The 12,891-nt window shown below is 35.7% G+C and overlaps 1 protein-coding gene across 2 annotated transcripts in view; it reads right to left on the reverse strand.

Annotated features, from left to right (window-relative positions):
- The window catches only part of THADA (THADA armadillo repeat containing), a 210,315-nt gene that overhangs the window by 114,387 nt on the left and 83,037 nt on the right, over positions 1 to 12,891 (reverse strand). For both annotated transcript variants that reach the window (XM_090135152.1, XM_031594879.2), the window contains 3 exons: positions 10,840 to 10,949; positions 3,563 to 3,695; positions 902 to 1,015 (listed from right to left, as the gene is read on the reverse strand). In XM_090135152.1, the coding sequence (XP_089991278.1) occupies positions 902 to 1,015; positions 3,563 to 3,695; positions 10,840 to 10,949 (357 nt within the window). The remainder of the gene's footprint in view (positions 1 to 901; positions 1,016 to 3,562; positions 3,696 to 10,839; positions 10,950 to 12,891) is intronic.

Below are 12,891 nucleotides of genomic sequence, written 5' to 3' on the forward strand. Positions count from 1 at the left end.
ACATTTATGGTTTAAAAATATATTTGTCTAATAAATACAGTCCAGGAGTTATGACAGAAGGCCAGCATTCTTTTCTCCTTAGCTTATCCTGGCTGCTTAAAAATAACTTTCAAAGACGAGAATCATCTTGTCCAATATTCTTGACATTCTGTAGATACTATGAGAAAAAATAAACTACAACTCACAGGAGGACAGTATTAAGCTAAAAATGACAGCCAGGCTTGCATCACCATATGGAGCATTTTGAGATACTTCTCTACTCTGGGGAAGGTGGTAATCTGTGTAGCTTTACAGACTTTGACAAAAATACATAAACTTATGCCAGCAGAGGCATTAGAACACTGTTAATCTTTGCATTTTAAATGCTAGCCATAGTCTGTTGATAATACATTTAAGTATTTGATAACTGCCTTTGAAGATAAAGATCTTGACTTTACAATTTTTATGCATTCCAAATGAATATATTTAAGTTTCAGAAATTACTAATTCTGTTTAAAATCATTTTTAATATAGTATTTTACTGCATACATTATGGTTTATGCAACTCATTTATTTACTCTAAATGTAAAAAGAAAAAAAAGCTTGTTTATTTCCTTGTGAAAGTTTACGCATCTGCTTGTTCACAAATACACTACAGGAAGTAAATGATCATATAAATTCAAAATGAGTATCACTACACTTGTACTAGAAAAATTATGAAATTATGTTCAATCCACTTCTTAGTATCTCATGCATTTGTAAATTCCAGAGACTCCATAACATCTGTATGTCAAAAGGTTTTAAAATCTAGCCACAGACACTAAAGCTTAACTATCATTAAAAGAACACTGTTTCCTTAACTGTTTGAAGTAATGCAAACACTGTTTTGACATTTGCCTTCTGATGTGACACTGCACTTTACCTGTGGAATTACACTTGCAGGTTCACTCAAAGGTGCTGCCAAGGACATCAACTCTTTGATTGTCATTTTCAGCAGTTCCGTTTTGCCCTTCTTTGGTTCAGAAGCTAACAAAGCCTACAGAAAAGTTAAAGAAAAAAAGTCTGCTATTTCTAGCTTCAGGTTTTATATTCACCATACCACATCCCAACTTCTGACCATATAAAAGGACTAAATATAAATTTGGAAAAGCAATTCTCAATTTTAACTGTCTTATTTTGTTTGTAGCCTCCTTAGCAGTCATTGTTTCAGTAAGAAAACCACTTCTGCAGTACACCTCTGACTCTAAAAGTTTCTTTGTACATCACAGATAAAAACATAAGTCTACAAACACACACAGAATCAGAGCATCTCATATGGCAAAAACATCTGCTATATTATACATGCTTACATTTACTATTTGAAAAATTTTATAGTTTAATAACATATGTAATCATAGAGAAACGGCCTGGCCAAGGGATTAAAAAAAGCAGCACATTTTAAAAAGGAGAAAGTAGATGCAACCATCTCCATATAGCAGCAGTTAAGTGGATGTCAACACATCCAGCAGAGAATATACATTCTAATTTAGCCTTCCAGTTCAGGACTGGTATTAAAACAGTCTCTCTCTCCACCGTAGCAGCTTGTGTTGAATTTGTCTGACTCAGCACAAATGAATAACAATAAATCACTTATTTCTAATAAAAAATGATTATCCATTTGTGTTTTGGGGCCCAGAGTTCATTCACCATCAATTCAAACAAGATATTTAACAGTCCATTACACTGCATAAAAAGAACCAAATGGAAGAACTTCAAGCCAAATGAAGTACAGAGGTAAAGGTATATAGCTAGAAGTTGTCACTGTCATTTTATCAGTACCTTTAATAATGGAAGAAACAGAAAGGCAAGAAAAAAAATAGTACTCATACAATATAAAGCAGACAAGAATGAACAGCAAGATTCCATAACCTGAGGACACTGAGGTTAAGCTGTAACCAGTATTCTCCCACCATTTCCTCACCCCTTAATTGGAGTTGCACCTTTATGCTATTAGGTAGTCATGTTTCTATTTTAAATAGATCATTTAAAATGTTCATAACCTTAAAAACTACATACTATTAGAACAGATGTGTTCTACCAAAACAAGAATAAAATGTCACAGGAAGCAGATGGCAAATCAAGATAGTGAGTCTTGATTTTATGCATTAATAAAATAACCTTATTACAGTACTGTCAGAATATGCATTTTTATATTTTTATTATCCAAACACAACAGTTTATTTAAGGCTTAATTCCTTTTACTGAGTATTACAGGAACATTCAGAACTACCACCAAAGAACACACTACCAGCTTTCTTTACAACAAAAATTTTATTCAGAAATAGATCTTTTTCAGATTAATCCTAACATTGAGAAGGTCTGAAATTATTTATTGACTAGATTAACTTTGTACTTTTCCAGAGCTGTCAGAGCAGAAGCATCTGATCTGTTTATCCAAATAACTACAGCGCAGAATAAGCTCTGCCATATGGGCTTGGCAGTGTAGGCAAATGTAACAACTAGGTGGATGCAACAGCATCCCACTGCAGAAAACATTACACACAGCACTACTTTTTGCATGAAAAATTGATTCAAACATGTTTTTCATTCACATCTTCTCTCAGCTTGCTACTGTCCACTGAATTAAACCTCCATGGTGTGAAGTGAGGAAACCAGCAGACATGAGGTCACCAAATTTATTTTGCAGGCAACTTACAGATATAAACGGGAAAGATCTTTCACTGCTGAACTTTAGAAGGCAACACACCTCTAAAACCAATGCCCTACTTCAGACCTCATCTATGCAATGCGCGCACAACTAGCAAAGCCATGAGTAGGCTGTGACTGACAGAAGAGAGGTCAGACAGAAGCAGGCTGCCTCAACTTTCTCAGGGTGAACTCAGAGTGGAAAACAAGCAAGATGGATTACTCTGGCAGTGACAGCTTGCTTCCAACAGCTCCTCACATTCTTGGAACAAGCCTGAGACCATGCTCTGGTGAACGGAGCAAGTTACAAATCACACAGTTATCTTGGACCTCTATCTTAGAAAACTGTCTGAAAAGTAAAATCACGAAGGTTAATTTAGAGGAAAACAATCACATCTGCTTTAAGGAAATAAGGGAATGGAAACAGTTAAGTGTTGAGACTTCAGCATCACACCAACTGGTGCTGACATTACTTCACCACAGTTGAGAGGACTTTCCTAGTTTCCTATAGTACTTTCTAGGCCACCATTTTACAATTCTGTGATTGTTTATTCTTATTTTATCACCCTTCCACTGCATATGAAAGAAGGACAAACCTACATGGTAACAAAGCTTTATTTAATCTGAGAATTAATTTACAGGGAGTATTACAGTGGCTACACTGAGCCAACAGCACAGCCTTTGGAAATGCTATCCGTATCAAGATCAAGCCAAAAATCTGTGCTGTCTCGAGAGTACACAGAATTGCAAAGCTAAATAGCATCAAACATGGTTTGATTACATTTGGCTTCTTGGTTGTGTAAAGGCTACCAAAGTCTGCAGAAAAAAAGAGCATTCACTGGAAAGGACCTTTAAAATAATATTAAAGAAAATAAGGTATAATAACATTACTTGATACCTGTATGTAAAATGGAATTCCTGCACTACGTCTGGTTGCACATAACGTAGATGAAGGATCACAAGATTTGATTTCTTCTAAAACACAGCTAAGCCACTGCTCTGGCATCTTGTGCAGCCTCTCACTGTTGCATCTACATGAAACAAATAAAGCACATAAAACAAACAAATAAGAAACTAGGGCAGAGTGAAAGAAAGCAATTAGTGACCTTAAGGCATAGTTCCTAATGTATTTGAACATCTTCAAGCATACACTCAGAATTTTTAAGAAATGAGATAAACATAACATGGAATTCTGCATTTTTCCAATGCTAGTACAAATTATATTAACCTTTCTTGTTAAGTGAAACTAGGAAAAAAATATTTCACTGAACTCAGCCAGATATTTCAAGGACTCAGTCATTCAGCATCTCAACTGTCCTCTTCTGCCAAGACCTACTGTCTTGCTCTGGAGAAGAAAATGACACGTACACAACAGACAGAATGTAAGAAGAGAAACTTGATTTTGTACCTTTGCTCTCTCATTTGTGACCCTTACACTAACTAGTATATGCAATTGCTTTTATAACCACACAAACAAGACTGAAACCCCTCACAGTAAGTATGTATTAAACAAATACCCTTGCAACCTTCTGAGCCGTAAAAGGAATAGAAAACAAGACATACTGTTCTGTTTAAAATACTAAGTCAGCCAAACATTTTGTAAAGCACCTGAATTACATTCCTGTCATAAAATACTTCTCTTCTGCAGTTACAAAACTGCACGTTGCCTGAAAGCAGAGGACTTCCAAGGACAAGGAAAACTAAAATCTATCTCAGTTCCTGGTTCTGCCCAATTTAATGACATGTAATACAATCAGCATGAAAGACGAGCTCATTAATCTTACGTCAATGTTCCGAACGGATCATTCATAGTTACATAAATTAATGGGATACTGTTATTAAAAAATTATCACACTACTTTGCCACAGGATTCAGAACAGATAATACCAATTAATCACAGAGGGCAATACAACTGCAATTATTTCAACCATGTAGGACTTGCCTAAAAATACAATCAGTAATTAAACTCACAATCAAGCAGCACGAACTTACAGTAAGGTCACAGTCAAGTTTTATATATGTTAAAAAATGGAAAGTAAAGCTTAGAATGCAGCAGGTACTAATGTAAAAACCAAAATTTAGTGCAAGATCTTCCAATCTTCTACCTTCTTCTTTACCTGCATCTTATTACACCTTAATTCTTCCCTCAGTACAAAAATTTAGGTAGGCTAAAAACTTGATACAGGACAGTAAATGAGGCTTTCATCTGCAGTGAGACTTTCCTCCCCTTCTTTTACAAAATAAACACAAAATTAATAATGCTGAAAACAGGTCACAGACAGTACCAGATAGCTCAGCAGAAGCCACAGCAGATTTTTTGCTGTTTGGTGATTTCCTTAAGATTTTCATCACACGTTTCTTACACTACTGACAAGCCTTCTCTCCATTTCCTAATGACAGCATCTCTTTAAAAGATTTGCCAGCGTATGAAATATTAGTCCTGAAAGCAAGAGAAACATGGCTCGACATGGGTTATGTCACACAGTACAAAAGCGTAAAATGGTTTCTTGCCTTCCCAAGCCTCTGACAGAAGCAATCAAATGAATGCCTTCACCTGGACAACTAATGATCATTTTTCTTCTCTTTTACTTTACTGCTTACAATTAGCTTCCCCTGGCTACTATAAGCTCATGTTCTTTCCCCAGCTTTTGGATACACAAACAGAATGCAGTTCTAGGATTAAGACCAAACAAAACTTCTAGTAAGCTTCTCCACAGGTCTCCACAGCTAGACTGTACTTTACAGCTCTCTTCATTCAAGTCATCACTTCCCACAAAACCTACTGCTTCCAACCACTGCGGCTGGTCCTACCTCCCTAGTTAAGCAGAGTTTGAATGTTAGTTTAGTCATGCAAAGAACAGCACTAATCTCTCTTCAGTATGTTATCTTAGTATTAAAACAAACACCCCATGATACATATTCACATATGCTGTGCTGCAGAAGAATAAAGCATAATGAAAATATTTAGAAGTTACTACGTAGCATACCGAGTATTTTACAGTTAAGTAAACTGAGGGGCTTTTCCCCTTTCAGTTGTAGCACAAAGGGAAAAAAGCACACTGAAATCCAATAAATTTCAGACTCCCTTCAACTGCATTGCTTTGATCTCACCACAAGTAATCCTACCTTATTCAGTAACCCACAAAAGCCCAAATTAAAAAAATATATATTTTTTTATTTTAATGCGAAAGTGTTATTATTTTAAAGGTAAAAACATTGGAGACTGTTGACTTTGCAATGGAGGAGACTACTCCCTTGAATTTGGCAGCTACTTCCTCATGGTCTGGCAAGAAGAATATTGACTCAAGAAGCAGGTGGCCTGAAATTTGAACAATAGTGAAGCTTTACAACATAAAAATGGTAGTCACAAGCTCAAGTGTCATTTTCGAGAACAATTTTTTTTCTTTTGACCAGATCAAGCAAATGATATTGCTAATTAAAATATTACACTGTAACTTGATATGTAAATTACTTAAGATGTAGTGCAGTAAAGTATTTTTCCACAGAATTCAGACTGTCTGTCTTCTGGTTATAACAATTTCATACGTGCCCAGAACAGTTTCTGTGGTCAGTTTCAATGGGACAAAAGCCTGGCAATTCAAAGTTAAAGCTAAACCCCTCTCTTCATTTTCTCCTATCCAAAATTAATGGTGTGTTAAGAACAAAGGGTCAATCTTGGATTTGGTTCTCCTGGATGCTGGTGGTTTGTGGTGTAAGTTTCACATAAGGACTAGCATTTTCTACAAGGGTATATCCAGAATCCAGAGTTTCCAATCACTGTAAACTATCCGTGTCTAGGGAAAAGGGAGTGTTCTTTCACCATTTTTCTCTCAATAGAGCTGTATTCTTTTTCCATATATGTAACATAAAGCCAGTCTCCATAATATTTCTCAGACAAATAGACAAGAATCTAAGCTTCAGAAACACAACTATGTAATCTATCCTAGAGAAAGTCTGCTTTTAAGAACAGCTCCTCTGAAACAATAAAGTCCTCCCACTTGCATCCTCCTTTTCATAGCACTTGCTCTAAATAAAATAAAATTTCCTTAAAAATCTCAGAGATCTTAGACTATTTCCTTTGCATCTCTATTTACACTCTTGCTAAGAAGTTAGAAACAACTTTAGTTCATCTCACTAGAAAGTCCATGCATTACTTTTAATTTTTCCTGCAGGCTGCTGGGAAGGCTTCTTAGGAGTGGGAAGGTAAAGAGTTACAGTCACTTCATAGCAACTAAATGAATCAGAACCTGAGCTTAAAGCAGACAATTTGGAATCTACTCCAAGTACCAGGAGTACCAAAGGCCAGCAACTAACTGCATGCAGAGAAAAATTCCCACTAATACTGGATTAAACATTTGTAAAATCAAAGCAATATTCTTCTACCGTATTGTCTGGTACAGCGCTTTATTTAACACTCTTCACTTGTTGCGTAAGACACAAAAGCTTTGATCAGTTCAGTTTAAGCTCCATTTCTTTAAAAATGATCCTCAGTAAGCACAGTATGCATTTGTATGACAATGCACAGATGACACCGTATGACATCTCTCTTACCATACCTTCCCCTGTGCATTCCGTAACCTCAGTGAGGCAAAGCATTATAGCCATAACCATTTTGAGATTTCCATGAAATCTTTACATTCTACTTGATCTCTCACTGATTAAAATAAACACAAAACAGACAAACACCATTTATGGTAAAGTAGTAGTTGGGATATCAATATGGGTTCTGAGAGACTCTAGTTTAAAGTAGATGTCAAAAGTGTTCCAGGATAGTTTCCCTACCTACTAGTTTACTGCACCAAATAAGCATTGATAATCTCTCAGGGTCAATGACAGGAAAATATTCTCAAAAAAGGACTGCTTATTTCACCAATATGAATGATGCTTACTTGGTATAGTCTTTGAAAAGGTGCAGTCGCAGACAATACCAAGCAGGCAAAATAGAGAGAACACCCCCACCAATAGAAGGACTATGAACAGAGAAGAGGAAGAATGATAGCTGATGTATTTTGAACAGGTTCAACAATTTATATCCAAATGAATATCAAATTCATTGCTCAAATTTGACCAATAAGATGATATTTCATCAGGTTCATAAGAAATCTCTGCAGAGGGAAGATTTTTCTCTGACAACTAACCTAGACAGGTCTGCAACACCACTGCTCTGCCTCAAGAGGGACTATAGAGTAAAGATGGAAATATTCTAAAACATAGTTTTAAGCAAACGTTCAGCAACTGAAATAAAGCACTGTGTTTATCTGCAGTCTATCCTAAAAGTACAGGAGAGAGATTTACCACTATTTTCACTAGGTCTTAGTGAAAGAATAATTAAAAAGCATCAAGGAGGTTTCTATAAGCATGATACTTAATGGAAGACTTAAGCTGTTTATATGACTACAGGCTGCCCTAGAAAAAGGTCTCCTCCTCCAGTATGTGTGGATGCAACAAATTCCGGTACCTACACTTCAAGACTGTCTATCAGCTATGTAGAGAGGACAGTTCGTATTTACCTGCACAAGTCTCACTACTCCAAAAGGATAAATGGAAAAACTCCAGGACACTCAATAGACCTACAACACAACTGCATTCTCTGCAGGACTCAACTTACTCATTACTTCAGAGAAGCAGCTTCAGCCCAAATCCCCCATGTCCCAGGAATACCAAACTAAGAATTACTAGCTATTCTGAAATCAGTCCTTTCTGTTTTAAACACAAAGATTAGCCTTGAGACCAGTACTTCCTGGCAAGTATATATTTCATCAAAACAAACACATTTCCAAAGAGCTTGTCTCCTTGCAAGCTGGTTTTTTTCAAAGGAATACATGTTCTATTTGAAATAAATGACTATTACTTTTATAATGTTAAGTAGCATGATCATCCAAAGACTGTTTTGGAAAACTGTTAATTTGGAAGAGGAAAATTACTGAAATCATAAGCTTTTTTTTTTTTTTAATGACATGTAGGGAAGCGGTTGAGTCCACCATCCTCGCATCTGTTTAAAAAGTGTTTGGATATGGTGCATAGGGACATGATTTAGTGGAGGGTTGTTAGATTTAGGGTAGTATGTTAGGTTGTGGTTGGACTTGATCTTCAAGGTTTTCTCCAATCTGAGCAATTCTATGATTCTATGTATACTGCCTTAATAACTGACAGAGAAGCAGAGTTCTCTTAAGCTTTCTGTTTGATTGGTTTTCGGTGGATTTTTTGGTGTGTCTCTAGTGTCCAGCCTCTCTTCAATCCAACTGAAAGAATAAATCCTTTGAAACAAAAGGAGATCGTAAAACATAAACATGCAATTTTTAAAACAACACATCTATTGATAACGTCTTTCAAGACTCAGCAGTTCTTTCCATGCATTCCAGGCTGTTGACAGCCTACTTTATTTGGAATGTTATATTCATTTAATAAACATTCAAAAAAATGCTGCCTGACATGAAAAAACAGTTTTTGGCAGAACACATTCTAGTTAATCACTGCGTATGTTAAGACTACCAGTTCCTTAATTTCTTAATATTTTCTTACCTGAGCTTATCTCTGTCTCAGGGAAAAAAGAAGTTTCACATATGAAACCAAGCTTAGCTAACAATACAGAAGTCTTAAATTATGTCTGAAGTCTGACAGAGAAACATAGGAAAGAAGGAAATCATTCTGCTGCTGAGATGGGGAGGTTGCTTTTTTGTTCCCCCCTCAATCATCAGATTGAGACTGACTGAAATTGTGAGCAGTATGCTACTGTATCTTTAAACAGCAGCCAGAAATACACACCAAACAGCAGAACACTACTTCGCAATAGACTTGGAATATGAAAACTATGAAGTGTCTCTTCTGTATTCTATTCAAAATAGATTCACTAATTGATGTGACAGTACAGTCATTTCTCTACAAAAATAACTAGATAAATGGGAATACCTCAACTGTTGTCCATTTTTCCTGTCACTATCGTGACAAATTTTTTCTCACTCACTGCAGGAGCTGCTCTCTCAATACACACAGCACTGACAATGGAAAATAACTATATCTGCAGCAAAGTTAACTGGAAATAGCAAACAAGGGTGTCACAGAGCAATGATATCAAATACTTCTTTTTCTGTAGCTGCACTACTAGCTAAGCAGCCACTCCACCCAGTAGTCCATACCAGAGTCCAACCACTCATTTCTGTTCTGGAAACTGTCTTAGACACCAGTGCTGTCCTGTAGGTGTCATTGTTGTCATTGTTCCCATCCACAGACTTATGTTTAACTTTAAAAGAACACTAGAAATAAAAAGAATACCGTACACACACATACATGTTGCTACTATCTTCTCTTTTTTCCCCCAACTTCAAAAGAAAAAAACACAATAAAAGGAGCCATGGCTCTAACTGGCTGACATGGTGCAAAAGGGAAATACCAGATACTTTATCTGAGTTTGATGTTACAATACATGTACTTCAAATTGAAAAATTTAATCAGTCATTGCAAAAACTACATTAAAAAACAAACAAATCCACAAAGTCATTAGAGATTTTGATCTGTCTTCTTAAAAAATGGATATAAATATATATCACAAAGAAATGTTACTAACGCTTACACATATTCTAACAGAAGGAAAATAGGTAATATATAATGGAAGTTTCAGCACCCTTGCCTAGATCTCAGGTCAGCTCTGCTCATTTTGTTCTTCTAGGAAAGTATAAAGTTACAGGGGGAACTAAAAAAAAAATAAAAGATTGCATATCACATCTTGTGATGCACTGCCAGATAGACTTCCAAATGTCAGAATGTACAACTCATCCAATGACAAGTAATAAAAGTCTCCAGGAAAGCATCTTGGCTGAAAACAAAATGTCTGGCATTTATTTTCATTAAGGACTTGGGAAGGAGGAGAAGGGGAAGGAATTCTACACCCCTGCTTCCCCCAAGAGCTTTTCAGAGTCATTCTGTAAATTAACACTCCAGAAATTAAAAAAAAGAAAAAAGCACGAAATGTCTGTATTTTCATCCAATGCTGAATCACTATTCCTAACCATAACTAATATTGCCCGTAAATGCCATGTAACTGAAGACATATCATACCTACACTGAACTCAAACAAAATCCACATGATACCGATGAGCTTGAACAGTCAGCTTCAAGGTTGATAACAGTTTGGTAAAATTATTGTATTAACAACCTAGTAAGTTGCATATATTTTACCTTGAAAGCGTTTCTGTAAGTTGCACAAAGCCAGCATATGCCAATTCAAAGGCACCCCTGTGTCTCGACTGCATCAGATGATGTTTAAAGTAGTCTCCAATATTTTTGACCTTAAAAAGAAAAACAATAACAAAGTTACTTGGAATTATAAATAGACATTTCACTTACATATGCAAGATACTGCAGTTAAGAGCAGAAGTTCTTCCCCTGGTTGAACAGACCACTGGCAAAAGTAAAAAGCACTTAAAAGAAAAATAATTAACACATCCAGTTCTTCCAGGTTAAAGGCACAGCGTCATGTCCATAGAAGATTGCTAAAAAATAAGGGATGTAAAATTAGCTGCTTGTCCAAGAAGAGCACATTCAGATTTTCAGAAAAGGACAATCCTGATTTTCAGAGGAAACAAATTCAGAATCTTTGATGGCCATCACTCTTAGCCTTAAATTCCAAAGAAATTATCTACTACATCATAACAGCAGAAACAAATATTTACAAGAATTTATCAGAAAATAAATTCAAATTTCTAAAGAATTGTACCAAAGGAAAACAGATCTATCTTAGTGAGCTATCCTGAAGTTGCCTCAATTCTGCAAGAATGTCTGTGACTACTAGAAACAATTTCAAAACAACAAAAAAAGACATTGTACATATGGAGTAATGAGAGCTACATTTGAAAATCTGAAAAAACGGAATGCCACGATTGAACTTTCACTGATCATTACTTTCTACTGCCTTATCTAGACAACCAAGCTTCTAATGCTGTTTGGAAGCGTACAGTGCCACGCAATCTAATTGTACACAAATTGAGATGCTTCTTTATTCCAGAATAATGAGAATCATTAACTTTCAAGGTTTATTGCAAACTTCCAGTATCATGTGTTTAAAACAATAACATGTTTCGTTTTACTACGCAAGATTTTCTTCAGAAATCTTTTTTGAGCTCTTCAAAAGAAGTTCTTCAAAACTCTTATAAAAAAACAAGCATTAAATCATTTCAAGTTTCCTATAAAATTCTTATTTTATCAGCTATAAGCTAAAACACTTCAATAGTCTGACAAGTAATTAAGATGCCAGAGGAGTTAATGCCATATGTAGCTACAGTTTTCCAAACATTAATTCATTTTATCCAAACAATGAAAGTACAATAGTTTAAAAAAAGTTAGGGCTCAAACATACTACTTCCTGCGGCTAAATCCAGTCTAAGATAAACAATAATTGGAAATATCTGCAGGGTTTCAGCTCTCTCACCTCAGATTAAGAATAAGAACCTTTTTTTCAGAAGCAGCTGACCCACAGACAGACCAACTCTCCAGCTGTATAAACAAAACCAAACCAAGAAAACCATACACATGCAAATCAAACCACTTTCCTGCTCCACCACCACTCTTAATTATTTTTGGTATAGTATGGGATACTTTTTTTTTTTTTGTCAAAAAACTTTCAACTTACTACTTATATTTCTGAGCTTTTTGCAACAGCCTCAATGACCAGAGGATTACATTGAACTGAACTCTGGTATATTCACTTTCATTCATTCATATGCTATAGTTTGAAGAAAAAGAACTGCCATGACCCGTTTTTCAGAAAATGACAGAGGAACTTGCCTCAGGATCCATGCTAACTATGCATCCCAAACTTAGAGGATTCATGAGCATGGCATTCTTACTCCTCCAGGATTGAATAGCATTCAGCTTCCTTGCATCATAAAACCAGCTCTTCAATGTCAGAATGGAGAATAAATCACGGAATTGTTTTTCTCTACCTCATCATGAAAAGTCACAGCAACTGTAAGAAAAAGTGACTCCACTTACTTTATTTATACAGGAAAGTACACTCCAAGAGAAAATACTCAAATATGCAGTGGAAAGCAAATATCGTAAATACATTAGATTATCTTGGTTAAATATCAAGAGTATAACAGGTTAGTCTAACTAACAAAAGAACTGACAATTTACAGGGCCAAACTTGCTATTGAGATCAAGAGTCTCTATATTTAGGACATATATTCAGTAGAGAAGACCCTGAAAGTGCTTTAGAAAATAGTATATTTG

Source organism: Phasianus colchicus, chromosome 2, assembly GCF_987193195.1.
Source record: "Phasianus colchicus chromosome 2, bPhaCol1.hap1.1, whole genome shotgun sequence".
NCBI lineage: Eukaryota > Metazoa > Chordata > Aves > Galliformes > Phasianidae > Phasianus > Phasianus colchicus.